Raw genomic sequence first — 26,623 nt, 5'->3', positions numbered from 1 at the left:
TCTAGAACTTGAGGAAGAAAGCCTTGAAAGAATGACTTCCTCCTTATTCAAAGTCCTCTTCTAAATTTCCTTGACTGTGGCCATTTGGTACATGACATACAATTTCACTAAAAAAGTTTACAGCAAAAAATAAACCATTAGATGCCTCCAACTGGGTTAGCAACAAGCCTAACAACCAAGTACGGAACTACCACTGCTATGTAATGTTTTGTGAAAGAAACACATTTTGTACTGTGGACAACACTCATTGAGGTTTGTCATATTTTCCCTAGAAACGGTTATTTGAAAAAACAATGCAGCACTTTTTTTCCTTTATAAAGTTTTTGCAGATTCTGTGATGATTAGGGTAAGCAGATGATTAAGGAAAACAGCAAAATTCTAAACCTCTCCAGCCATTTAAGGAAAAACAAACTGCCATTAACAAATTCCTAGTTATTGTCTATCCACTCCTAGAAAGTAGAGGAGGAGGAAGGGCTGACTACAGATGCTGTAAATACATTGTATGTGAAAGCTCATTATTACTGAAGTCAGAGGAAAGGCTATGGAATTAACTTCAGTTCAGCAAAGTGGGGTGAATGAAGAGAAAGATAAATACACCCTGTCTTTTGTGGGGAAGGGGAATTATTCAAGACATCTACAAGAGAGTGGTATGTGACACAGACACCTACAATCAAGACAGATTTAAAAAGAAATCTTCACCCTTAATTAGTATCTTCATAGCTATTAAAAAAATAGGTCATGATTTCATTCTTAGTGCCATTTTTCAAATACTACCCTTTTAAGGATTAAAACCACCTGACTTTATTTTGTGTAATGAAAACAAATGGCACAAAATAAATACAAGTTCATTCTCTGAATACTAATATAATGTCTTACACACATTCATTTACTAATTTTTAATATCTCCCTCTCTCTCACACACACAAGCACTCAACAAACACACACACAGACACACACCTTTTCAGTCTTTATAATGGAGGGATGTTAAAAATCCCCTCTAGACTGTATTTGGTTTATGCTACAGTACTAATACTCTGAGTTGAAGAAAAATTCTTTATACCGAACAATAACACATCAATGTTATTTAAATGTGCTAAATTAATCACAGCTGAAGCTTACACAAAATAATCAGAAAACATCAACTCTTAAGATTTTTCTTTTTTTAATAAGTGCTCTGTAAGGAATTGTGTGAGGACCTAAGAAAGATTGCGACAAGTAGAGTTAAGTGTTACCAAACAGCACAAAGGAGACATGTCTCAAAAGTCCTGCTTGTACCTAGGCAAGTAAGTCCATTAACCCAATGCCCCCAAAATACTGACAGTTAATTATGGGGCACTGGGGTTCCAGAAGGTTAAGAGACATCCCTAACTCTATACCTCTAACCATATAATCAAGGAAATTTCAGTGGGGAAATCAAAGTGAAATGTTGCATTGTTTCATTTAGAAGTGAGACTCAAAAACCTTTGGACAGACACAGAGATGGGGTACATTCTCTTTTTGGCTTCTCTAAACATGGAGGCCTGAGGGATGTGGAAGGGAAGTAGAAAAGCAATGACAACTTTCAAAAGGTATTTTCAAGTAAGTGTTGCTTCTAAATTAAAAATTCAGATGCGGGCTTTTTTTTTTTTTTCCTTTTAAAATATATATTCATTCAACCTCTGTATATCACAAACCCAGAAAGTTTCTTGTGAGTTGTGACACAGAAGAGCTTTCAAATTCCAGGTAAGCAAAATGGATGTTTAAAAAAAGGAGGCTGACAAGGGGAGAGGGAGAGAATCTGGCCCTAAGGCGACAAGTGGTTACACAAGGCAATTGAACACACAGCAGAACTTTAAAACCTGTAAAACAAACTGGAGCCTTTTTTTTTTCCTTTAATCAACCTTGTATCTTTTTTTTTAACCTTTTGAAAATTTTTATTTAAAAAAAAACACAAAAACACAGACTTCTTTCACTTCAGTATGTGGTATGGTGCATTTTCCAGTTTGTTCAATGCTTTAAAGCTCAAGGATGCCTCTGCTTTCAATTGTACATGGGCCTGAAGCATCCTAGCTTTTGGCAAGCAGGCAGGAGACTCAACAAAAATCAAAATAGAACAAGGCAGACTAAATGCAGGGCACATCTGTAAACATATTATACATTTGAAAATTACAATATCTGTAAAAGTGATACAGTTTACAGGGGAAATGAAACTATCTGGAACTGGCCTACCACAAGTTTCTGAACCTGGACTGATACAATAAGTTATTATATATATATATTATGTATAAAAGTTTTGTTTACATCAAGTGGAATTGGCAATCCATGCTTATACTTTTAAAATCTAAGCAGGGCAGAAATCCAGACTATAAAGATATTTTCTCTACTCTATGCTGAGTCCAACAGCTTCTTTCACAAACTACTTGTTAAAAGCCTCAAATAATCAACAAAACAAGAAAACTCATCCATACTACAGTCGCTCAAAACTGGACATTTCTTAAGCAAAAGGGTTGAGCAAAAGTAGTTACTTTCTCCCCAAATACCCCTGGGGATCCAGTCTACTTTTATTAGAAGACTACATCTCTCTATATAAATGCCCTGCTATTTTAACCTGTATTTGACATACATGGATATACTAATTTCTATGTGTGTGTGACGCAATGCTATGTCAGGCCAGAGAACTTGTTTTTACGCCACTAACACCACCCAATCTTAAATTGGACCCTTAGTTTCTGCACACACAAAAAAATTTATTTTAGCATGCTATATACAAGCTGCAGTGCAACAGGATGGTAATGTGATGATAAGACAGGGCTAATGCTCTTCTCTGCCCAAAAGAAAATTTCCAGAATTTCACATTATTTTCTTTAAAAAACCCATTTGCTCTAGTATTAAAATATATTTATTAAGATATAATCAGAAGCTAATAAGCTCAGAAGTATAGTCTGAATGGAAACACACCTTCTATAGGCAGGGTTTATTACCTCCTCACTGGCTAAAAACATGAAGTTTCATAGTTTTCATGGACTTTTTTCTTCCCCCTTTAGATTATTTCTGAGAAATTAAAAGAGAATTTACAGAAAGGTACAGAAGCTTCTCTTCAGATGTTTGATGAAAAACAAGAAAAACAGCACATTTAGTGTTAGTGACAGAGAGCAAGTCCGGAGCACCTACAGTTGAAAAGCAGAATATATTTTTGCTCCCACTTACACAATTACATTAAAATATGGGCACAGGAGTATTTTTCCATATTAAATATCTAAAGCCAATTGTTTGTTCTGTAACTTTTCTTTAAATGACACTCATGGATTCTTTACTTATTAAAGTCCAATATGTAACCAAAGCCAAGTGAACTATGTACCACCAACTATTCCAGAACTGTAGAACTTCAATGCCCTCCCCTATCCCCACCCCACAAAAAAATAAAAGGAAAGAAAGAAAATATTTCCCCAACACCCCACAGAGGTTGCTTAACTCCTGGCAAGACATGCAAATCATATTCTCTAAAAAAATACACCCCTGCAAACTTCAAGGCATTTTATCCAGCATTCTCGCAGGGCTCATAGTATAACCAAAAGATCAAGGGAGGAGTGGGGAAAAATGTTGAATCATTCTGGGTTCCCCGTGATTAGTGTATCACTTTAGTCACAGAACAAGATACAGAGATCTTTTAAGTGGATTTGCCTTTCCAGTGGGTCATTTGTTGCCCAAGTTGATGACAGCAGGAACTTTAGAACCACGCTTGTTAATAAGTCCATATTCATTAATCACTTGCATTCACACTTAAAAACGAAAACTAACAAAAGAAAAAAGAAAAAAAACTATTCAGTACCAGAGATTAAATAACCATGTGTAGTCTCTTGAAATAAATTTGATTCCTTAAGAAGTCTAATTACTTTCAGGTGCCTTTTTTTAAATAACTATATATATATATGTGTATATATATATATTTGTATATATTATCCTGTGATTCTACTTATGGTTCCTCTGCTGCGTTGAAGATCTAGGAGCATAAAAGCCTTGTGTCCCCCATGAACGGTGGCTCTAATGCTGCAGAAAGGTTACAAATAGGCAGTCTGGTCCTTCATTGATCTGGACTATCCATGGCTTCATTGTAAGTGATTATCCTTTTGGGATCTGGAGGGAAGTTTAAAAAATAAACACATAAATAAAAACGAAGTCTGAAATCCCCAAATGCCCATGTTCAAAAAACAAATCCCAAATAACCATCATCATGTAAACTCCTTTTATGAAAACACAATTTAAAGGCCATTTCCTCTTTGTATCAACACACGTGTGATTCACTTTTTCTCAAATAAATCCGCCTCAATGGATTCCCAGCATAAAGGTCCTCGAGCCAGTGAGGGGCCTCAACGCCTACAGGTTAAGAGGGTTGAGTTCAATTAACCAGGACAATGTGCTTCTCCTGATTATAAAAGTAGCACATTTGAAAAAAGCAGACAAAGGTTAAGTCATCAATAATCCAATACTAAAGTAAACACTTAGATTTATTTTCTTTTGTTCTTCTCAGCAAAATGAAGTCAAAATTTATTTAAGAAATGTGGATTGTCTATTAAGGAACTGTTCAAGAAACACCTAGCACCAAAAATTTCAGGTTAAATTAAAGCAAAACTACCAGTTCCGTCCTAATTATTACTTATTTCTTCCCTCTAATTTCCCATAGCACCACCAGACTTTATTCTCAGCAACAGCAAAAACCTGTGGATATCCTAGGTTGAAGTACAAAACAGTCAGAATGTGTCTGGGCAAAGACTCCAGTGTTATTTTAAATTCCCATTATTTATCTGTATGCCCCCCTCTTCTGGAGAGCAATGTTTTTATTACATACTATGTCTATCTACCCTAAGAACTTTTTGAAGTACACATGCTTTAATGAAAATAAAACTTGTCAACCTAATAGAAAAGTATAAAGGCCTGAAAATAATATCGAAGAATTCAAGCTCACCTGAGGCTAAGAATCAATCTAACTTAGTCCAGAAACAATATCCTTTCTAGAACTCCAAGGGACATCCATTAGCAGCTTGCCAGGAAGGCAAAGCTCAATTCTTAATAGTTAATAACCATTTTAGAGTAAAAAACAGGTAGGTCTACTTCTGCAGGGTATATTTTCTAGTCTATGTTTTAAATGTGTGTTTGAATAAGGAGGTACACAGAAAGCAATTCAAAATAATTTAAGAGCTTGCTAGTTATTTTCAGGTCATGGCTGTGTTAGACAAAAAAGACCTGGCCTAAGAATAAGAGAGAGGATGGAAGAAGAAGCAATGCTGGAAAATCGGGGAATCTTACTTTCTAGTCCGGACACTTTCTAGTTTATATAGTAACCCCTCTGTGCCTCAGTTTCCTAATTTGTAGTAAGAAAACAGAATTTCTAATGCCTTCAAGTTCTGAAATTCTAGGACTTTCACATTCATCTGAAATTCACTTATTTTAACTAGCAAGGTGCATGGCAAGTGGGATCCAGCCCTGTAGGTGGGCTTACAGGGCTCTGAAAGCCAAAATCTATTATTAGTGACTGACTCTCCAAACCAATACTCACTTTATTTCAGGTATCCCACAACTAACATATTTTATTGTATTTGGAAATAAAGCACTCAATAATTAAGATAAGCAATTTTCAGTTTTTTGAAAATTCCAAATTATCCAGATGTGGATTATCCAGTCCCTCTGCCCTCCTGCTACTCACATCTTGTTTACGGGAGTGAAGGAAGCTAATCTGCTATTCTGTAGATTTCTAACCTTCTTTGCAGAGAATATACAGCCCAAATAAGGTTTTTAAAACAGCTAATATTTTTATGAACTATGAATTTCAGTTCTTAGGCTACCCTTTGTCTATCACACAAATACAGATAAAGACTGGCCATAAGGACATTTTAGGTAACCTAACCATTCTTACCTTGCTTCTGCAAATTCCAAACAGATTCCATTTCTGCAAAGAAGGAAAAAAAGGATTACTTTTATACACCAAGTTTTGTAGAGCAAAGTTTAAAGCTATGCTTTTCACTTTAAACCTAAAAAACCTAGACGGATTATTGCTGGGCTGGAGGTAGGGCTGGGTTCTATGAAACCCAGACAAAATATTCATATTTTCCTTTAATTCTTGAGCGTGTCATTGAGATGGCCTTAAATGTTGATTACAGAAAATCAATTATTACCTGAAATCAAATTGCCAAGAGAACAATCTGTCTGCACAAACAGTAAAGATATGCACATGCATGCTACAGATAAAATGTTTTTTTGTAATAGCTCATTGTTATTAAAAAACACCAAGTATTTTTTGTCAACCCATCATCCTTCAACAAGGTGCCGACGTCTTTTGAATGAAGCAGTCATCAAATTTAATTAAGCTTGACACTTAAAATGCCTTATTAAAATTTTACTTAACTCTGTGTTATAGGTAAGTAGTTCTCTCCTACAAACCCAACCTACTCTTCTTAACCCATAAGGTCAAAATGTCAATCCATACCTATTTATTAATAACACACAACGCTTATCTGTTCCAATTCCATTCAAATGTGATCATTTACCATGTGCCTATTTTAGTATCTTAGAATAAGGGAAGTAGGTACATGACCAAACTGTACTGACATACAGAGAGAGGGCAAGAAAAACTCTACCTGGAAGCATAAGAAAAAGCTTCACAGAAGGGATATTTGAAGCCTTGAGGAATAAGACAGTAGACGACTATTACACCACAAGAACCTAAGAACTGTTCCTTGAAAGGAGATTAATGTAAACAAAAACTACTTAGTAATGGGAATGACCTATAACTAACACTGAGAATAAGTGCTCTTCCACGGCCCTATAACTACCATTTTGAAAAGACAAAAAGGTGATTTTTATTCTGTATAACTGGACTGTCTGTAATTGTATTCTATAATTTATCAGCAACCAATTATAGTTAAGGAAAAATAAAACTGGAGCTCATTAAGATCAGATACATCTGAACATGGATTATAGTTAAGGTACAATATAATAGCTCCCCAGGACTAAAAGGAAGTAAGTGTCGTCTAGATCTAAAATTATTACTTTTTGTTTTATGTGAATGGATGGGGTTAGGGAATGGTAGAATCACATTCTCCCTGCCCCCACCCCATCAAACTCACTTCTAAAAAACCTGCTAAGATTTTTTTGAAAATTTGTCAAAATTGGATGTTTGGAGTAATGGGTTAATTATTCAAAATGATCAAAGAATTACCCAGATAAAATCCCATTCAAGGTATCACAGCAATTCCCTGACTAAACAAAGACTGGGAATAATGCACTGGTTGCCACTTGGTCCAAGAGCTTAGAAGGATGCTATGGCCTTTAAATTGCTGAGCAGATGCCCATCTAAAGATTGGCAGGAAAATTCCCATCTCCTAGGAGGTCTAAGGAGAGAGAATTGCAACCAGTCTAATCTGGGAAAAAAAAGAAGATATATCAGGAAAGGAATTCTAGTCATGGCACTCATGTATCTATCACTTCAATATAATTTCTAATCCCACTAGTTTCAGGCAATTAGGAGTAGCTGCAATAGTCATTAGAGCTGTTATCTACAAACTTCTGGATCTCAGAATGGCTTACTTTAAGAAGTCCGAAGATAAGCCTTCCTTTGGTTGACCTCACTACAGAAAAAATTAATCCAACCACCTTTCCCCCTTTTAAAGTACAGAAATCTCCCATTTTGCAACAGATAAATTCCTGAGTTGTGTATACACAGATTACTTGATGCTCATTATTTAAAGTCTGCTTAATGCAAAGATACATCTATATTTAGTTGTATGTTGAGAAAAGAAAAGAACAATAGAACTTTTCATTGTTATAGCCCGCTTATGCTATAACATTTTCCTTTCTCTTCCCAGCCGAAAACCTCAACCTGCCGCTGCCCCACCCTGTTTTTGGTGGGGGAGGGGGGGGCGGGAGAAGGGCACTACATTCAAGAGTCACAGTAGCAGCATACTATTGTACTTCTAAAGCTGAGTAAACATACACATTTAGAATAAAGACAAAAGTAACTATTTGCAAACATCCCATTTCTTTAGTGGATTGAAGACATTTCCTTAGCTTCAACTAGGACATTCAGTTTTACATTCTACTCTAATAATTTTAAATTATTTCTGGCAAGAAAATTTTATTACCCTCATATATGGGCTCTGGAGTAGTGAATTTGACTATGACTCCTGAGGAGGGAAAAGGGATGCTGACTTAGCTAAAAAATTAGTCATGGGCCAGCCTAGCTTCCAGCCAGGAAATCAGCATTATCTGCAGTGTTGTACTGAGAAATGAATGCAATTCCCCTTCCTGCTATTTAATATCAATTACTTCTATAACTAGTAGCAACTTGATCTCCTTGACTAGAATTTAATGTTTCCATGAAACTCCAAGTTAAGATGAAAAAGAAGGGGAAATAAATCAAATATTGTTTGCAGGATTATATGCCATGCTTCAACCACTCTAAAAAGACTAACAAGAAGCTAGTGACAGAGAATACATGGGAAAGAACTGAATGACATTTTGCCCTCTTTCAGGTTACAAAAGTCTGGATTCAGACATTAAATATGAAATGAGTTTCTGTTTAACTTTATAACAAGAGAAGCTGAACAAGTATAAAGAAGCCTACAGAAGGCACCTTCAACTATACAGAATCATAACATAGCATAACATTTATCTTTTTACTTTTAACACTGCCCTCTTCTACACACATGCACTCACACACACACACGTCTAACTTCCCAGTTCTTTTAAAACAGGAATCACATCATCCAATTATGTAAACGGTTATTGAGAAACAGCCACAGGGCCAAACTTGGTAGGCAATTTTGTCATGATTCTATCATTTAAACTACCACCACCCAAATTTGAAATTTTACTGTATCAAAATTTTAAAAATTCAAATATTTAGTAATGCCACTCAAATGAATAAAATGTAACATTCAATTTTCTAAAGCAGACTACCTTCTATGTAGTTCCCTATCTCAAGGCTTCCTGTAGTAAATGCCCAATTACCTACAAGTTCTTAATTCCAAGTGGATTAAAAAGCACTACTTAGGGGATAGGGATATAGATACAAAAACAGAAGGAAATGCTCTGCCTCTGTGAGCTTAGTAGAGTAGGTAGGTAGCTTTTCTAGGTAGAAGAAACATCAGCACAAACAAAGCTTGATGGTATTTTAAACAAGGTGTGCTAATTTAAAGCCGTCAGCCAACTGGGTTCTACATACCACTTGTTTTTGCAAATAAAGTTTTACTGGAACAGAGCCACGCCCACCGCTTTTGTGTACAAGGCTGAACCAATAACAACAGAGACTGGCTCACAAAGCCTAAAATATTTACTATCTGGTCCTTTATAAAACAAGTTTCCTGACCCAGGCTTTAGCAGTCACAGGTAATTTAGTAAGTCACTAAGAGGAAAAGATTTAGACAACAACACTATTCAGGGAACAAAGCTGAAAGTCATCAAGAAGGAAAGATTTAGACAAAGAAAAATGCCTTTTTGCTATTTTGGGGGAAGAGCACAAAGCATTCATAAAGAAAAGTTTGTTATTTAATTACATCGGTGAAGGGAACCTACTGAAGAAATATGAGGTTATTAACTAAATATTAGGAATGATTCCTCAAGGCAGCTGAAGAGAATGGATGAAATGACAATACAGAAAAAGAGCCCACTAAATGTTACTGCAGAAGTAAAGAATTTAGGACAGTTGTATTAGAGATAGAAAAGAATGGGGATGTTAGAGAGGATCCATATAAACCTAACGATAAGGGCTGTATTTGTATTGTATGTTAATTCCCTGAGAGGGAAGGCAAGAAAGAAAGAGCAGGTTTTAGGAAAAAAATGAATTCAGTTTTACAAACACAGAATTGGTGTGATGTTGAATTGAATATACGTGGTCTGAACTCAGCATAAAAGCAGCTGAAGAAGTCTTAAGCTTAATTCACAGCAACAGAATTAAATGAGATTACCCAGGAGTTCAAAAGCATGAAAAGGGGACTGAAGGAGCACCAACATTTGAGAAAAAGAGAATGATACCAGGAAGGTTATATCAAACATACAGGAAGTAGGAAGAGTGGGTAGAGTTAAGGAAATGGAAACTAGAGAATTCAGGGAGGGAGTGTTCAACTACTGCAACTCTTACCCAAGGTTAAGACATTTGTAACTTTCTAGTTACCTATCCCCTTTTCTCTAGCCCAGTGCCACTGCCCTGGTTCAAGCAGTGGTATCCTATGCACATTTCTGAAATTGTCTTTTAACTGCTCTCTTATGCAGTTAACTGAGCCTCACTTTCTATTTTCTACACCATGGTTATAATTCTCTTCCTTTAAAAATATAAATCTGAAAGTGACCACACTGCTCAAAACATTTCAATGGATTCCCACTTGCCTACATGGAGACTGGTTCTGTGTATGTCTCATATAAAATTTATTTGTAGGGCGTCCTTGGTGACGCAGTGGTTCAGACTCTGCCTGCCAATGCAGGGGACGCAGGTTCAAGCCCTGGTCCGGGAAGATCCCACATGCCACGGAGCAACTAAGCCCATGTGCCACAACTACTGACCCCGCGCTATAGAGCCCGCGAGCCACAACTACTGAAGCCTGCACCTAGAGCTAGTGCTCCGCAACAAGAGAAGCCACTGTAATGAGAAGCCCGCGCACTGCGACAAAGAGAAGCCCCTGCTCTCTGCAACTAGAGAAAGCCCGCACGCAGCAACAAAGACCCAAAGCAGCCAAAAATAAGAAATGAAATAAATAAATTTCTAGCATTTGACACAGTGGCTGATACATTAATAAATTCAATGACTAAGTTAAAGATTTAACTTGCACCATTCACCTTCCTTGAAACAAACTGAATAACTGGCAATCTTCAAACACTATTTCACTTCCACCTAAAATATTCTGACTCTCCTTCTACAAATAAATAAGCCAACGTTCACTTCTTTTTTGAATCCTGACTACCCTCATCCCCTGACCCCACCCATTCACCTTAGCAGTTTCTCTATATTCTAAATGCATTTTTCTATAGAGGAATGACACTAGTAATTTCTTTCCATATGTTTCCCCATCAGACTGAGTTCCTTAATAACATGAACCCTCTCTTTTCATCTGCTTATCACCACACACAGTGCTTGACATAGTAAATAAATATTGATTTGAACGGAATACTACTCATACATCAGTCAAGGAAGTAATAATATAGAAAAGTAGTTTTAGGTAGACCCATTTGAAACTGCTATTATTCAACCTGTTTTGACCTACAAAAACAGCAATTTCATGTGGTTCAACCAAATAGATTAATCTTCTAATTCTAAAATCCTTCAAAGAAAAAGACTGAAGAGGGTTAAAGCTAACTAAAAGCTTAACTGTTTGCCTTTAAAACTGAAAGATACTACTGTCCCAGTTTAATAGAACATTTAAAAAAAATCATTTATAAACATTTTAAGAAGCACGTAATGGCTCCCCACAAAAAGAAATCATATATAAGGCAAAACAAGCTGATTCCCACAAATGAGAACCCCCAGATCAATTTATCAGTAATCATGCCTTCCAACCCCTTATTAAGACATTTTAGATCAATTTCTGTAAAATTCTGCAAGGGTGGTGGCATAAATTTAAATTCTGCTTTTTCTCTAGTTTAGATTTACCTGTCTTTTGATGATTTCTGGCTATCCCAACACTGTGTTTTGCTATCCTGACTTCCTCCTTCTCAACCAGTCACTGTACCTACCTACCTATTCTTTTGCTTGTCAGAAATTTCTCCCCACCCTTTTCTTTTTCTTTTCATTTTGACTATACCCATAAAGAAATACTGTACATTTTCAAGTAAAGTTGATTAAGGTAGTTGTTAAGTCACCACCTTTTCAGTAGATGCTTAATGAACTCTTCAGTGTATCAATCTCAATCCTACATTCCCAATTTGGAGCAACACCAACAGACAACAGAATTGTCTGGACAACCTCTAAATACACACAATCGAAACTTGGAGCACTTATTCTATTCCAGATTACTTTTAAAGGTTAAATATAAAATTCAAGTTGCTTACAATGAAACTGCCACTACTATGAAAGTAATAGACAATTTCTGTTTTTATAGCATGGGTGATTACTTCCCTCAGGACTTCAGCTAATGAAATCTAGGGGTTAAATTTTAGCTTCTATTAAATTCCTTACAAGTTACCTTCCAGATTAGTAGCAAATTACTGTACTCATAAAGCAGAATTAATGAGAAATCAAGTACCCAGTATGGATGTTAAAATGGAAAGTCACTGGGAAAAAAGGATCTCACACAATTATTAAGAATTACTTGTCACATACATTCCTATATGTTCCATATTACAGAGAGGGGAAAAAAGGACTCTTCCCAATAGGATATTCAGCTAGGACTGAAACCAAACTCAAATCTGCAGGTACCTATTAATAAGATTATTAGAAAGACAGCTTTGATGGCACAATTATGGAGCAAATGCAATACAGTGAAAAGGCTTATTAAGCACTGTGTTAACGGGAGAAAATTTAATATTCAGATCTTTTTGTGAACAAATATATAAACTGTATGTATAGTTCCCATCAGTTTTATGGATCAATTTAATTAACTATAACTTGCCTCCTCAATATCCTGTTTCCCTTGGGAGATTGGGATTGACATATATACACTAATATGTATAAAATAATAAGAACCTGCTGTATAAAAAATACATAAAAATTTTTTTAAAATCCTGTTTCCCATTATCCTGCAGATGTAGAAATATTTATCAGTTCCCTCTTGCCCTTACCCAATCTAAAAACTTTAAAAAAATAAATGTTTGTTCATTTTTGGATGAATAATACATTCACATGACTGCAAATACAAAGGGGAAATCTTTGTTACTTCTCTGCCGGGACTATTCCAAGAGTCTGACTAATCTTTTACTTCTAGTCACCAGAAAAATGGCTTCTAATCTACTCTACAAATTGGTGCCACATTAATCTACCCGAACAGAGATCTACAAGTCAATTGTTTAATACCAACCCAGTTTTTACAGCAGTTGAGTACAATCTGGTAACACAAAACAAAGGCTGATATACTTATTTTATAAAATTAGAAAACCCAGGCCTAAAAATGATAAATGATTTGCCCAAGTACATAGGAATTAGGAATAGCATTAAAACCCCTGTCTTTTGTCAGTTTAAATTACTTCATTCTACTTGCCTATCTCCCTGATATTCAGTGGCTCCCCCTGCCTCCAGATGGAAATTAAAAACCTCCATGATCTGGCAATTTACCTTCCTTCTCTTTTATATCCCCTCACCACATCCAAAATGGATATCTTCCTACCTTACTTGTTTTCCAACTTTTCTGTTCTTTATCTTTCTGTTCTCTGTATTTTCATTAAGTCAAAAATCTTACCCCATCCGTCAAAATCCAGTTTAAATGCCACTGCCTCCAGGAAAACATACCCTGCATTTGCTCTTCCTACCTTTACTCCAGTAAGAAACTCTCTCTCCCCCAACTAAAATCTCTTATTTTTATCCTTCTTATGACATTTAAAATCCTTGCCTTAAAACTTGTTTATTGTTTTCTCCTCTACTGAAGTTCTTTAAAGGAAAAGACTCATCCTGTGAAAGCAAGTCTTCCACAACTAGGCCTATGGTAGGTACAACATTAAGAGGAAAACAAATTATTGCACAACTCCTTAGAAGTACAGAAAACTGTGACAGAAAAGAAAAAAAAAAGAATTAAGCTGAGGAAAGTTCTCTATAGACCTAGAGTCCCAATCCTAGTCGGCAATTAGAACCACCCAGTGAGTTAAAAATTTCTTTCAATCCAGGACCCAACTCGAGTGAATCAAACCACTTATGCCAATAACCTGCCACCTGTGGAGGTAATACATAAACAATTTTTTAAAATTTCATGCAATAGCCTAGAGCTGCCTTAGGAATATTTTATACTAGACAGCTTTCATTTTGACTCACCCCAACCATCAAAAATTAAATCTTACACTATTTATCTCCCCTGCGCCTCTATGTGCTGGGTAAATTTTATCAAATCAAATTATTTAATGAATACTCCAAAATGTCAGCATTTTGAATGCTTAATATCCTTTAGTGCAGTATTAGCCAGGCAAGATAAATTAACTGGTTTAAATTAACACATTAACCACACAACTCACACCAATCAATGTTACTTCTTGGATTCAAATGACTTTAGACCACTTCAAAACTAAAGATATCACCTCAGAAAGTTAGGATCTAGTATTCTAAGCCTTTGACAACAAACCAAAGAGTTCTACTAACTAAGCATTCTGAGTAATTACTTTGAAGGTGGCAATGGTTATACGTCTTGGGTATGTGCATTAAAAGCCATCACCCTAACATACTCAAAGTATCAATGAGTAAAATGCTGATACCTGGAATTTGCTTTTAAAAACTCCTAAGAGTGTGGAGGTGGGTAGATGAAATAAGAATGACAATGTTTTCTAAATGTTCAAGCTGGATGATGGGCACATTGGGGTTCACTGTACTATTTGGCTCCATTTTTAAATATACATAAATATATTTATATACTTATATATACTTAAGTTTTTCATAATCAATTAAAAAATTATCACTTTAAAGTTTTAATTCAAGTGTCACTTGAGATAAATAGGAGAAGACGACCTACCTCTTAACTTAAATACTGGTACTGCTATGTCATGGTACAATATTCCCCCCAAAACCACAAAGATTAACAGTCTTACTTCTTAAGAAAAGTTAGTAGCATATTTATATCAAAAGCTATAAGAAAAATCCCAAGAACAAGAATTCCCATCAATTCCTTTTTTATGCCTCACTGTATCTTCATTTCACATCCCTCAACTAAACATTCAGATTTTTAAAATCTGCAGTAACTAATGTTTAAGACCACAGGTAATTAATATTTAATCTAAAAAATGTGCCATTCCTGTCGAACTGACATAATGCACCCTCCTACCCACTATTTCCAAATAAAGTTGCTGAAGGGCTTATTTTTGAAGTTAGGAAGTATGCACAGAACTTTCAATTCTAAGTCTAACTTCATTCAACTTACTCAGTACTAGTTTACTTTTGAACATTTAAAGATCATACTAAAGGATCAAGAAAATAATACAAGTGCTCTTTTAAAGGATAGTCCAATAAGCCCCACTGATTATTGCCTCTTTTAGAACACTTGAAAAAAGGGCAAGCCTTCCTTTAAGAAAAAGATCTTCATATCTTCAAAAGTTTGTGACCAAAACAAATTCAAATAAAAGAAAAATTAGTGACCTAATGGATTTGGTAGGAATTCAAAGAACCTGCCACTTTGGGACCTAATTGAACTGAATATTACCTGTTTGTTCTAGGGAGGAAAATAAAAAAATCAATACCAATTTCATCTCAATAATGTCCAATTACAAAACTCAAACTGATGCACTTTACTAAAGCAAATCTTTCAGTTACATCAGCAAAAGTAAGTACAACTGCATCCATGTAGGGGTATTTAGCTTATCTAAATACCATGGATTTCACAGTTAGTTAGCCCATCTATAGGACAAGTGCATACACAGAATACCTAAGAATAAACAGAAGTTAATACTGCCATTTAAAAAGGCCTGCATTTCTCCATAATAAACATCATACATAATACCAACAACCAAGCTCCCAATGGAACAACTTGTCCCAGAATTTTTCCAGGTTGTGGGAGAACATAACACAACCAGATATCTTCTCAGGCTCACACAACCACCACCAGTATAAAGTAAAGATTTTCCAAGTACAGCGGTCTCTGGAGGGCAGATGGCACAGAAAATATCAAAAACACCCAACTCCCCTGGCAGAATTTAACATATAATTAATCAATGTCTTAAGAAACTAAGTATTTCTTTTTTACCCTAACTTTCCTAAAAACACCCAGCTCTTGATTAACGCGTATTTACTTCCGAAGAGCAGTGCTGGAGAAAAGTGAAAACAGGTAATTTTATCTGCCAGGATTTCTACTCCTAAACTCCCAGAAGGCAATTCTACTATTTACTCCTATTTTTTAAAGGAAGAAAAATTTAAAAGGATATCTGCTTATTTTACTAAATGTCTTACAATCTGCAGCTAAAGTATGGAGACTAGGTAATTTGCTTAGAAGTCACATAAATAGCTTTGTTATTCATCTATGAGGCAGTGATTCTTCCAGGGAGAATATGGTAATTACCTTACCCCTATTATCTGATATGCTATCTCTTCGCTGCAGATGCAAATCATTGCCTAAATGAGCTACTGTTAAAAATGGGACTGTGCAGTATATATTAGGCGTGTGCATGCACGCATGGGGTATAGATTTCTGTTAGGGGAGGTGGGGGAGGTAGAGAAGGAAAACTGAAAACCACTGTTCTCCAAAGCACAGAGGTACTTGTAACATCATTTGTAAACATCATTCATGAAACAAAAAACATTGTTTTAAGTGGGAGTTTGGGATTAGCATATGCAAATTGGTATATATAGAATGGATAAACAACAAGGTCCTACTGTATAGCACAGGGAACTATATACTCAATATCCTGTGATAAGCCACAATGGAAAAGAATATGAAAAACAATGTATATATGTATAACTGAGTCACTTTGCTGTACAGCAGTAATTAACACAACACTGTAATTCAACTATACTTCAATAAAAAATAAATTTTAAAAAACGGCTACAAAAATACTGCAAAAACAAACAAACCAAAAAAACATTATTTTAAGGATTTAAATTAGTTATGCCAAATAGCAAATTTTTCCTTAAGACACAAATAAGCCTTATCCTAAGAAGGTTATTAACATGGAGCTTGAAAGATATCTGGTTCTTTTTTAACATGGGCTTTGGGGCTGTAACAGGCACAGACTCCCAAGAGCCTGGTCCATACAATGATGATTGTACCTGCCATTGTAGTTTGATTATTTTCTAGCTACCTTTTAGCACCCGTTATTCCTTCTTATAAGAGAAAAAATTAGTTGACACTCCACCTTTTTGGACTCCTCCAAAACACTGCTCCTACTCATTTTAAGCAAATTAGAACAAACAAGTGAGCTCACTAATAAAGCAGCATATGATATAAAAAGCAAAGGAGAGGCAACACCTGTTCAAAGAAAAAATTTAATATTCCTTGAACAAAAGGCAGGAGGTCAATTATCCTTGTCTATATAAAAAGAAACACTTTTAAGTTGGAAAAGTGAACATTCCTTCTAAACCTTAACCATACTGTTTTCAAAGACCCTGAATTAGAGTCTGATATCAGCTGCTTATCAACATTGTTATTCTCAACTAAGCTCTGGAATTCTTAAAGAATCTCATAGTAGCTTCCAAATTTCACTCTTAATACAACAGGCAATAAATGTACATTAAAATGACCAGTAAGAACCTTCATATAGGAAACAAATAAGTTACCTTTAGTGTGATATACAATAGCAGCCCTCAGGTCAAAAGAACCCCAGCTATCATTCCTTTCTAGGCCTCTCTGGTATCTCTGTTCTTTGGCGGAGCCTAACAAAGTGTTCGTAGGAGACGCCAGAGGATTTTGATTTTCTATCTCATAGTCCTTTGAGAGAAACACTAAAGCACCTTGACTACTGGTGTCTGCTTTTTGCAGGTCACCTATATGACTGGGTTCCAAGGATAAGGCTCCACTCTCACTAGTAGTCCCAGATTTTAGAAAGCTACCCAGAACTTGAGGACTAGTCCGTTTTTCCAGCTCATAAGCCTTGGGAAACACAGGATGCTCAGTTCCTGAGGGGATTATTTCAGCACCCTGTGAAACCAAAGTGGCAGGATATTCCCCTTGAAATGTCACCTCCATCACTTTATGATCTGATGATTTCCCAATAACAGTCTCAGGGCCAGCACTGGGCTCATTGATAAATGATAAACCCCACTGATTCTGGAAGATATCCCCCAGGTTTTGCTGATCTGTCTGAGAGGGTAGATCCACTTGTGCTGTGCTCAACAGCACAGTTTGCATATTTGAAGGGTAGATAAAAAGGCTGGACTTAATTTGTTCAACAGCTGCTGAAGTCAGACTCATGTCTTGGAGAACTGAATCAGTCCCAGAAGAGATGGGTGTTAGAGTATTAGCAGCAGTAGTTAGCAGTGGCTGACCCCCAGGAGAATACACACTTGCATCAGTCCCTGCTAAAACTGGCCCATTAGAGAAGCTGGCCGAAGTAACAGATTTCAGCGCTGACATAGGGACCTGGGATAATCGACTTGAAGATTGGGTCTGAGTTTCCCCAGTAGATGACGAAGAGGATGAAGATGAAGATGGTGACACGGAAGAGTTCTGTACAGTTTTGTTGAGGTTTTCCTTAACTTTGCTTGCATAACTTATTTTAGGAACTATTTTAGCACTGCTATTGTCCACTGGAAAAACTGGGGGTGGTTTAAATAGGGTCCACGAGTCCTCTTTGGAGGCAACAGCAGAAGTATGCTTTCCTTTGGGCCGATCATCAAACTTTTTGCTGCTCACACCAGGCTTAATATCAGAGCTTTTCCTCAGCATATCACTCACAGCAGGTTTTCCTCGACTTGGTCCTCCAGGCCCAGTTTCATACTTCCAAATGGGCTTTGAACCATCTACTCGATTTCCCTTTTGTTCACTGTAGTCAGGCTTGAAAGTTTCAAGTCCCTGTTTTAAGGTTGGGACATTGGTCTCTTGTTGCATTATTTTGTCCTGCACTAAATTAAGGTTTTCACAACCCTTGGCACTATTGCGCCTAGCTTTCCTTTTTTTAGGAGTGGTATATCCGCTCTCAGATCCACTACCATCATTATCTGCTCCTTTGCCCATATAACCATTAGCAATATAGCCAGAATTATTTGTTACAACACCATTTGGAATTGCTACGGTATCAGTCTTGTCTACAGATTGGTTCTCTCCGGATTTATTTTCATAAGACTTCCCATTCTTTTTGTCCATACTGTTTTTCTGAATGAAATTCCTGGTTTTAATTCCTGCTTTCCCAAAGGTGCTGGACTTTACAGTCTGCTTCAGATTAGTGTCTACAACTTGTTGGTTGCCATTGAGGACCCTGGAAATAGGGTTGGTGGCTTCATCAGAACCCAGGTTCTTTAAAGATATTTCTCTTTCTCCAGCATTACCATTTAGTTCACCATAGCCTAGGGAAAAAAAGGTTAAAAAAATTACAATATGTACATAACACTTAACAACTATTCATTTACAACGTACTAGACACTATGACTTCAGCTTTATGTTATTATTTCATAACTATGAGAAAACACTTGTCAGTCCCATTTCACAGATTAGGAAGTTTACTAAGCAAGAGACAGAACTGACCTGGTATCAAACCAGAGTCTAAGGTCAGAAAGAAGATGACATCTTAAGCATAATATCTCTCACCTAACAGGATCAACCTTCCCATCATTCTCACAAGGCTGTTATAAAATTTCCTTTATAGGGACTTCCCTGGTGGTCCAGGGGTTAAGACTCCATGCTCCCAATGCAAGGGGCCCAGGTTCAATCCCTGGTGGGGGAACTAAGATCCCACATACCATAACTAAACACTGCGCGCTGCAACGAAGACCCAGTGCAGCCTAAATAAATAAATAAACAATTTAAATATAAACAAATAAGTAAAATTTTTTTACAATTAAGAACAGAGCTTAGAGTACTGAATGTAGAATGAGGGACAAGGAAGGCTCAACTGAGAAAGTGACATTTAAATCAAGACTTAAAGGATGAAAAAAAAAGAGTTAGGTGGAGGTAGAGAGGAGCTACACAAAAGTTGGAAGTCGTTTTTCTTAGTTCAGTTAGTACTTTTTCCTTCCAAGAACATGAATAAACAGAATCTGAACTTAAAAAAAAAAAAAAAAAAAAGAACAGAGCTACCTTCTGGGAAAAATCAAGTTATACTGATACAGTAAATCTAAGTATTACAACAAAATTAAAGATTCCACTTCTATGAAACCATACATGGCTGGTGGTCACCATAAGCAGTTCCTATTGCATTCTGTGAAACAAAAATCTAACACTTGTGAACTTTTTCAAAAGTGGTCTTGGGCTTCCCTGGTGGCGCAGTGGTTAAGAGTCCGCCCGCCGATGCAGGGGACACGGGTTCGTGCCCCGGTCCGGGAAGATCCCACATGCCACGGAGCGGCTAGGCCCGTGAGCCATGGCCGCTGAGCCTGCGCACCCGGAGCCTGTGCTCCGCAATGGGAGAGGCCACAACAGTGAGAGGCCCATGTACCGCAAAAAAAAAAAAAAAAAAAGTGGTCTTAAATTCATTGACACTTCCCAGACATTAAATCATACTACTACTGTATGAAACCCAAGCACCTATGTACTAACTCTTATAGATACATTTTCTTCATTTTATATTTGGGTAAACAGACTCTCAGAGAAATTAAGGGACTTGTCCAAGTCACAAAGTGGAAGAACTGGAAAGCTGAACTCCAGTCTGTCTGGAACATGGTTTCCCATCACTATGTCATACTGCCTAACCAAATGATTCAGTAAGATACTAACAAAACTACAATGAAAGGTATCTAATTTGAAAAAGTGTTATGGTATTCAAGTTTAATTTAAGAACTTCAGTCACCAGAATCAGCTTATTACTATAGGTGATTCAGCCGGGTCAACAACTTTTCTCACTTCCTTACTAGTAAAATAGCATTACAACTTATCTACCTTACTGTGAAATGTTCCCTAAAGCATCTTGAGGTCAAGTCATTAGATACATGATCCAAGAGAAGGATGGATACAGACACACACTCACACTCATTTAAGGCAGCTTTTCAGGGGGTGGGGGGGAAATCCAATAGTATTTAGTATTCCTAGTATTTAGTATTCCAAAAGGAATAAATAATTTGTCACTCTCATTCATTCTCTTGGGCCTTTAGCCTGTCAAGGCTAAAAGGCACATGAGCTTGTATTTTCTTGTTTTGAGATTTGTTTTAATTTCCAATATGGTAAATATCAATAGACATAATCCACATCAAAAGTTCTTTGTATACTTTAAGAGTAGAAGGGACACTAAGATTTTTTCTAAGGCCTGAGAACCATTGTTTTAAAAGAACTTAATGTGAAACAGAACAAACTGAGAAGATTCACAACACTGTTTACTATAATTTTAAGTCACTCCACATCAGAGAAATGAGCAAATTATATTATATAAACTTTCAGGAAATAACTTAAGAAAACATACTTAAGGCATAATCATTCTTGAGATATAGTGGCACAGAACTTGTTTCATGAGAGAATATATTTTGTAGAAGTTCTTAACTTCTGTAAAGGTACATTTTATTTTTTGGCTGGCTAAAAAAGCTATGATAGCCAATCAAATCAAACTTTTGGTGGAAAAATTCTATGAAACAGCAGAGATCACTGCTTAGGATGTTTTCTAAAAGGTTCTTATTTTTCTCTAGAAAAGCAGAAATTTTGACAGAGACTCTCAACGGTTTTTAACAGATACAAGTTTACCAGTGCACAACTCTAGACCAATGAGAACTATATATACCATTTAACATACTAACAGGCTAAAACAAAGGCTTGTACCCTTGGGCCAATTAGTCATAACTTTTCAGATCTCAAACATAAGCAGTCTTAAACACAAAAATAAATAAATAATCCAAAGTCCAAACTAGCTGGACCAAAGCCAAGACTTTAAAATAAAATTTTTCCTATTTAATGGCTCTGATATCAGAAATCACCAACTTAAAAACCACCCAGAAGCCACTATACTTCCACCCCCCAAGTTTTAACAACAAAAAATATTTCCCATTTAACCATATAAAAATTTTCCCATGGCAACTTTGTTGGTTGCAAAAAGTCTGTCGAAGAGATATTTTCTTTTAAAAATTTAGATATTGAAAGAAAAGGTAAACACTATAGAATTACTGAGAGAAATCAAAAGTCTCCAAGTGCTTTTATTATTTAGGGTTGCCATGCTAAAGCACCTAACCCTACTTCAAAAGGACTCAGCAGAACTGGAGTTCTGATAAATCTAGCTTTTGGATTAGTATCTGAAATTACCGAATGAATTTGCATTTGTCCCTCTCTTGCTCCCTCTTCTGGATAAAGAAAAATTGTTACTCTTTACAGGTTTATGGGTAATGGGTCATAAAAGCCCACCTCCACACGTTACAGGCACATTTCAAAAATCCTCACAAGTTTTCTTAATAAATTAGCACTATGCATGCTGAAGCAACAGTGGTGTGACCAGGCCACACAAGAAAAGCTGCTCACCCCAATTGTTTACATTCTCTCAGAACTGCTAAACCCAGTTTCCCCTATTTATTCCCTTTCAGGATAAGACAAACTATTATAATTTGAAGGATGCCACCTTGAATGGTTCAGGGGCTGCCCCCATAAGTAGAGAGGAGTCCTGCAGGAGTATATTAATACGTGACAGACAAAACTGAATTTTCCAATCTGAACTGTAATACTGCCTTATAGTCCAAGTAACCATAGTAAGATTTTTTTCACCTGAAGTTGAAAAAACCCTAACGTTAAAAAGATCTAGTATTACATAGTTTCTAACAGTTTTTAAACTGTTCCAAATCCTTAGGATTAAATACTCAACAAATTTAATGTTCATTTCTACTGCACACCATCAGTCCCTACCACCCCCCAAAATGGAAAAGCTGACATTCCAATTTCACTCTTCAAGTACTATTAAATCTGCAATAGAAAAGCAGTTTTTCTCCAGCTCTCAGTAACTGCTTATATCAAATTTGACACGCAGGATTTAACATTCATTCTCCTACCGTTTCAACTTATAAAGAACCATTATTTTTTTTAATCTGCGTGGTTATAAACTTTTAAGTTCATTTCTTTTCAAATGTTTTCTAAAATGACTTTTGCCCTCAATTTAACATTTGTTAAAAAGAAGAGTTTGGGGATCCATATCGGTTTTAAAATCGGAAAACACCTTTCCTTTCTAACATGGAAAAAAAGTCTCCTCCCAGGCAAGATGGTAGTGCACCAACCTCATGGATGAGCCACCTCGGTTCACCCTTAAGGGCAAGAAAAAGGGGTCAAAAAAACGTCGCCCTCTCTACCATTCAATCAAACATTTTTCTAATCTCTCTCCTCAAAACCTCTGCCCAAGCCCGGAAAATAAATGTTGGGGTGGTTGGAGAGAGATAGAACAAGCTTTTTTTTGTAAAAATGAGCTGCTAGAAGGAAAGGGCCCAAGTGAAAGCCTGAGAGGCGGAGTCGTGAGCGAACCTGGCAGGAGACGAGGTTCCTGTGGCAGAGAAACTCGTGACCGGGGAGCCTGGTTCCCGCTGGGTACCCCACCCGGTCTTCAGGCACCGCCTCTACCCAAAATGTATCCCTCCCGCCCCCCCGCCCAAGCCCTCCTGCCCCAGTAGCGCTCGCGGCCGCCGCCCGCGGCCTCCTTCTCCCTCAGCCCCGCTTCGAGGCCGGCTCCCCGCCCCGACCGCCCGCGCCTCCCGCCGCACCCGGGAGCGGGAAATGCGGCCGCCAGCACGCGGGGCCCGGCGCAGGCCGCTCCCCTCGTGGCCGCTTCCCTCCCCCACCCCAACCGCCCCCGCCCCTCACCCCAGGGACCCGCCCGGGGCCGCGCGGCCGCCACCGGGTTACACAACCCGGCCGGCGACGGGGGGAGGGGCGGCCGCGGGCCGGGGGCGGCGGCGCCCCCGCAGGGCGGGAAGCGAGGTGACGCCGAGGGGGATCCCCAGCCACCCGGCTCGGCCGCGCCGTGCGCCCCTCGACACTGTTCCCCCTCCGCTCTTCAGTGGGCCGGAGTCGGTGACAGGAATCGGCTTCCAACATGGCGGACAGGAAGCGGCCCCGCGAGGAGGAGAGAACATTCCAGCCGCGCCGGCTTTGGGGGGAGCGGGCCCGGGGCGCCGGCCTCGGGGGGAGCCGCGGGGATAGACTGCGAGGTGCGGTGCCCGAAAGGGGCGTCTAGGGGTGGAAATGACCCGAGAGTCGAGGGGTCCCAACCGCCCCCCCAGACGGGGAACCCCAAGGCCACAGGTGGGCTTGGGGTGGCGGGTGAGGGAAGACACTTCCTCAACTCTGCCCCCCTACCCTCTCATCGCCGTACGCAAAAGGGTCTCGCGACGCCACCCGAGTCGGAATTCGCTAGGCCTTCCTGAGTTACACCCGAAGGACTTTCCTGGGGGGGCGAGGTTCACCCCCAACTCAGGGCCCCCAAATTAGGGTCCCTCCGGGGCCGCAAGAAAGTAAACGAGAAAGGAATATAAGCCTAGACTTCCAAGGCCGACCCTCCGGGTCTCCCTCCAGTCCGGGCCGGGAAGGTCACACTGGCCTGGTTGGGCCTCTCCCATGCTGAGGAGAAGAGGGCGCTGCAAACCCCGGGGCCCAGCCCGAGCTTTCGGAGAATGAAAGGGGGCTTCCCCAGACCCGCAGGACACGGACACACACGCACACACACCCTGACCCCGTCCGCGTTTCCCCGATCCAGCCCCACCCCCATCTCCCCTACCCCCCACCTCCATCCCCCTTCCCCCATTCGTCCTCCCTCCCGGACCTGTTTTCTTCTTCGGCGTTTCCTGGTGCTGCTGGAGGGCGTGTTTCTGCTCATGTTTCAGCGGCTTTGGCTGGGCCTTGGGGCTGCCCTCGGCTCCATGCTGCAGGTATTGGTGAGGCTGCTGGTGATGGTGGTGGTGATGGTGGTTGTGGCTGTGGTTGTAGAAATAATAATGGTGGTGGTGGTGCGACTGCTGCTGCTGTTGCTGCTGGGGGTGATGGTGCGGATGGTGGTGGCTGTGATGGTGCTGAGGCTGTGGCTGGCTGGGCTTCTCCTCCATTGAAAGCGGCTGGGACTCTCTAGCTGAGGCTGCGGGCTGCTGCACCGTCAGGATCTGAGACTGCTTCTCAGGGCTCACTCAGTATATCTGAGCGCGTCTCGCAAGCGCACTGGTTAACCGAGCGATTCTGCGAGATTGGCAGCCGCACCCCAGCAATCAGGAGCCACGCTGTGCCTCTGGCCCCGCCCCTAGCCCAAATCCTCTTTCCTTCCCCTTAGCCACTGCCTGCTGGCCAACGCCACTTACCCTATGCAACCTTACAGGGCCGGGCCTTCAACGTCAGCACTATGGCTCTCTCTTCTGTCGCTTTCTCTCCTTCACTGCGCAGTCTGCGAACAGCACTTTCTACACTTCTCGCCCGCAAGCTAGCTCATGTTGAGGGCAGCAGATTCCACTGGCGATTCCAGTGGCTCTGGGAGCCATCTGTTGGTTTTGCATCTCCTAGAATCTATTGGCTTTTTTTTTTTCTTTCTAAATCCTTTTCCGGGTAACCAGAGGGGAAGCTCAATTCCCTTAACCCTGAGACCACTAAAGGGGCAATACAAAAAGAGGAAATAAATACATTTTTAAAAATACAAGAGCTTCGCAATCCAGTAGATCATTTTGTATTCTGGATTCATTTTGCTTTGTATTCATATGCTAATCTCTTCCTTTCCACGAAGGGATTATAGGATTCCACAATGGGGTATCTGTGTAATTTTCTAAAAGAGCACAAAGGGTTTAAATCATTGTTTCTTTGTAGTTGGAGGCAAGGGAGAGTGGGAGGAATGAAAATCTAAAATCTACACTGAAGTAGGTTTTTTTGTTTTGTTTTGTTTTGTTTTAACGCTGCAGGTGAGGTCAACTGTGGAACTAAGAAGGGTTTTAGAATGTGAAGAGTTTCAAGAGAGAAAGAGGGTGAAAGAGCACTTTAAAAGTTAAGTTAAAAAATTTTTTTTGCATATATGGAAAATATTGGAATTTAAAGAAATACTCGGTTGCATTTTCTAATATTGATTTAACTTATCCTGCATTATCACATCACAGCCTGATTTTTAAATGTTTAGTCAGGTCAGTGGTTACTCAGGAAGGAAGAAAACGGTTGTGATGGGGGCACAGGGGTGCACTCTGATAATATTTTATTTCTTGACCTAGTTGGTGATTACACATATATTTGCTGTATAATTATTTCTTAAACTGAATATGTATGTATGTATAATACATTTTTCTCAATGTATGTTATACACTGGATTTTTTAAAATTTACCATAAAATATATAAGATTTACTATTTTACTCCTTTTTAAGTATGCAGTCCGGTGTCAGTAAGCACACTCACACTGTTACGCAACCATCACCACTGTCCATCTCCAGAACTTTTCATCATCAGAAAATGAAACTCTGTACCCATTAAACAATACCTCCCTGTTCCTTCCTCCCCCCCATGCCCTGGTAACCGTTATTTTATTTTCTATCTCTATGATACCTCATATAAGTGGAATCATACAATATTTGTCCTTTTGTGTCTGGCTTATTTCACTTAGCGTAATGTCTTCAAGGTTCATCCATGCTGTGGTATGTATCAATATCAGAATTTCCTTCCTTTTTAAGGCTGAATAATATTCCATTGTATGCATATGCCACATTTTGTTTTTCCATTCATTCAGCAATGGACATGTGGATTGCTTCCTCAGTGTGTATTTTACAATTTTTAAAAGTGGCTTGAATTCCTACAGCAGGACAATGTTAAAGGAACAAGAAGCTTAAAAGAAAAAGTTTGTGCTTTGAAATCAATGAATATCAGCACAAAAGCATAATTAAAAGGTAAAAGTCTTTTTCCAAGAGCAAATGTCACTGAATTCAGACAACCATGTCCGGACTTGACTTGTTCTTTATAGTGAGGATTTGCGTTGCCTTGC

General features: G+C 38.5%; 1 protein-coding gene across 1 annotated transcript; it reads right to left on the bottom strand.

The window, feature by feature from the left end:
• Positions 1 to 1,145: 1,145 nt before the first annotated feature.
• NUFIP2 (nuclear FMR1 interacting protein 2) lies at positions 1,146 to 24,795 on the bottom strand. Its single transcript, XM_082679603.1, has 4 exons — positions 24,448 to 24,795; positions 17,360 to 19,084; positions 5,891 to 5,923; positions 1,146 to 4,113 (listed from the first exon to the last, which is right to left on the bottom strand). Exons 1-4 carry the CDS (start codon positions 24,725 to 24,727, stop codon positions 4,061 to 4,063), a joined length of 2,091 nt encoding a protein of 696 aa, XP_082535729.1. The 5' UTR covers positions 24,728 to 24,795; the 3' UTR covers positions 1,146 to 4,060.
• Between the last annotated feature and the right edge of the window lie 1,828 nt (positions 24,796 to 26,623).

The sequence above is a fragment of the Grampus griseus genome, assembly GCF_964374135.1.
Source record: "Grampus griseus genome assembly, chromosome: 20".
NCBI classification, from domain to species: domain Eukaryota; kingdom Metazoa; phylum Chordata; class Mammalia; order Artiodactyla; family Delphinidae; genus Grampus; species Grampus griseus.
This window is presented reverse-complemented; position numbering and strand designations above follow the sequence as displayed.

What these genes read in the sequence shown, in the direction of transcription:
- NUFIP2 (XM_082679603.1), bottom strand. Translation starts at nt 24,727, where the DNA reads ATGGAGGAGAAGCCCAGCCAGCCACAGCCTCAGCACCATCACAGCCAC. An exon ending in AACGCCGAAGAAGAAAACAG is followed by an intron (nt 19,085 to 24,447) that starts GTCCGGGAGGGA and finishes TTTTTTCCCTAG; the next exon opens with GCTATGGTGAACTAAATGGT. An exon ending in TATTGTATATCACACTAAAG is followed by an intron (nt 5,924 to 17,359) that starts GTAACTTATTTG and finishes CCTTCTTTGCAG; the next exon opens with AAATGGAATCTGTTTGGAAT.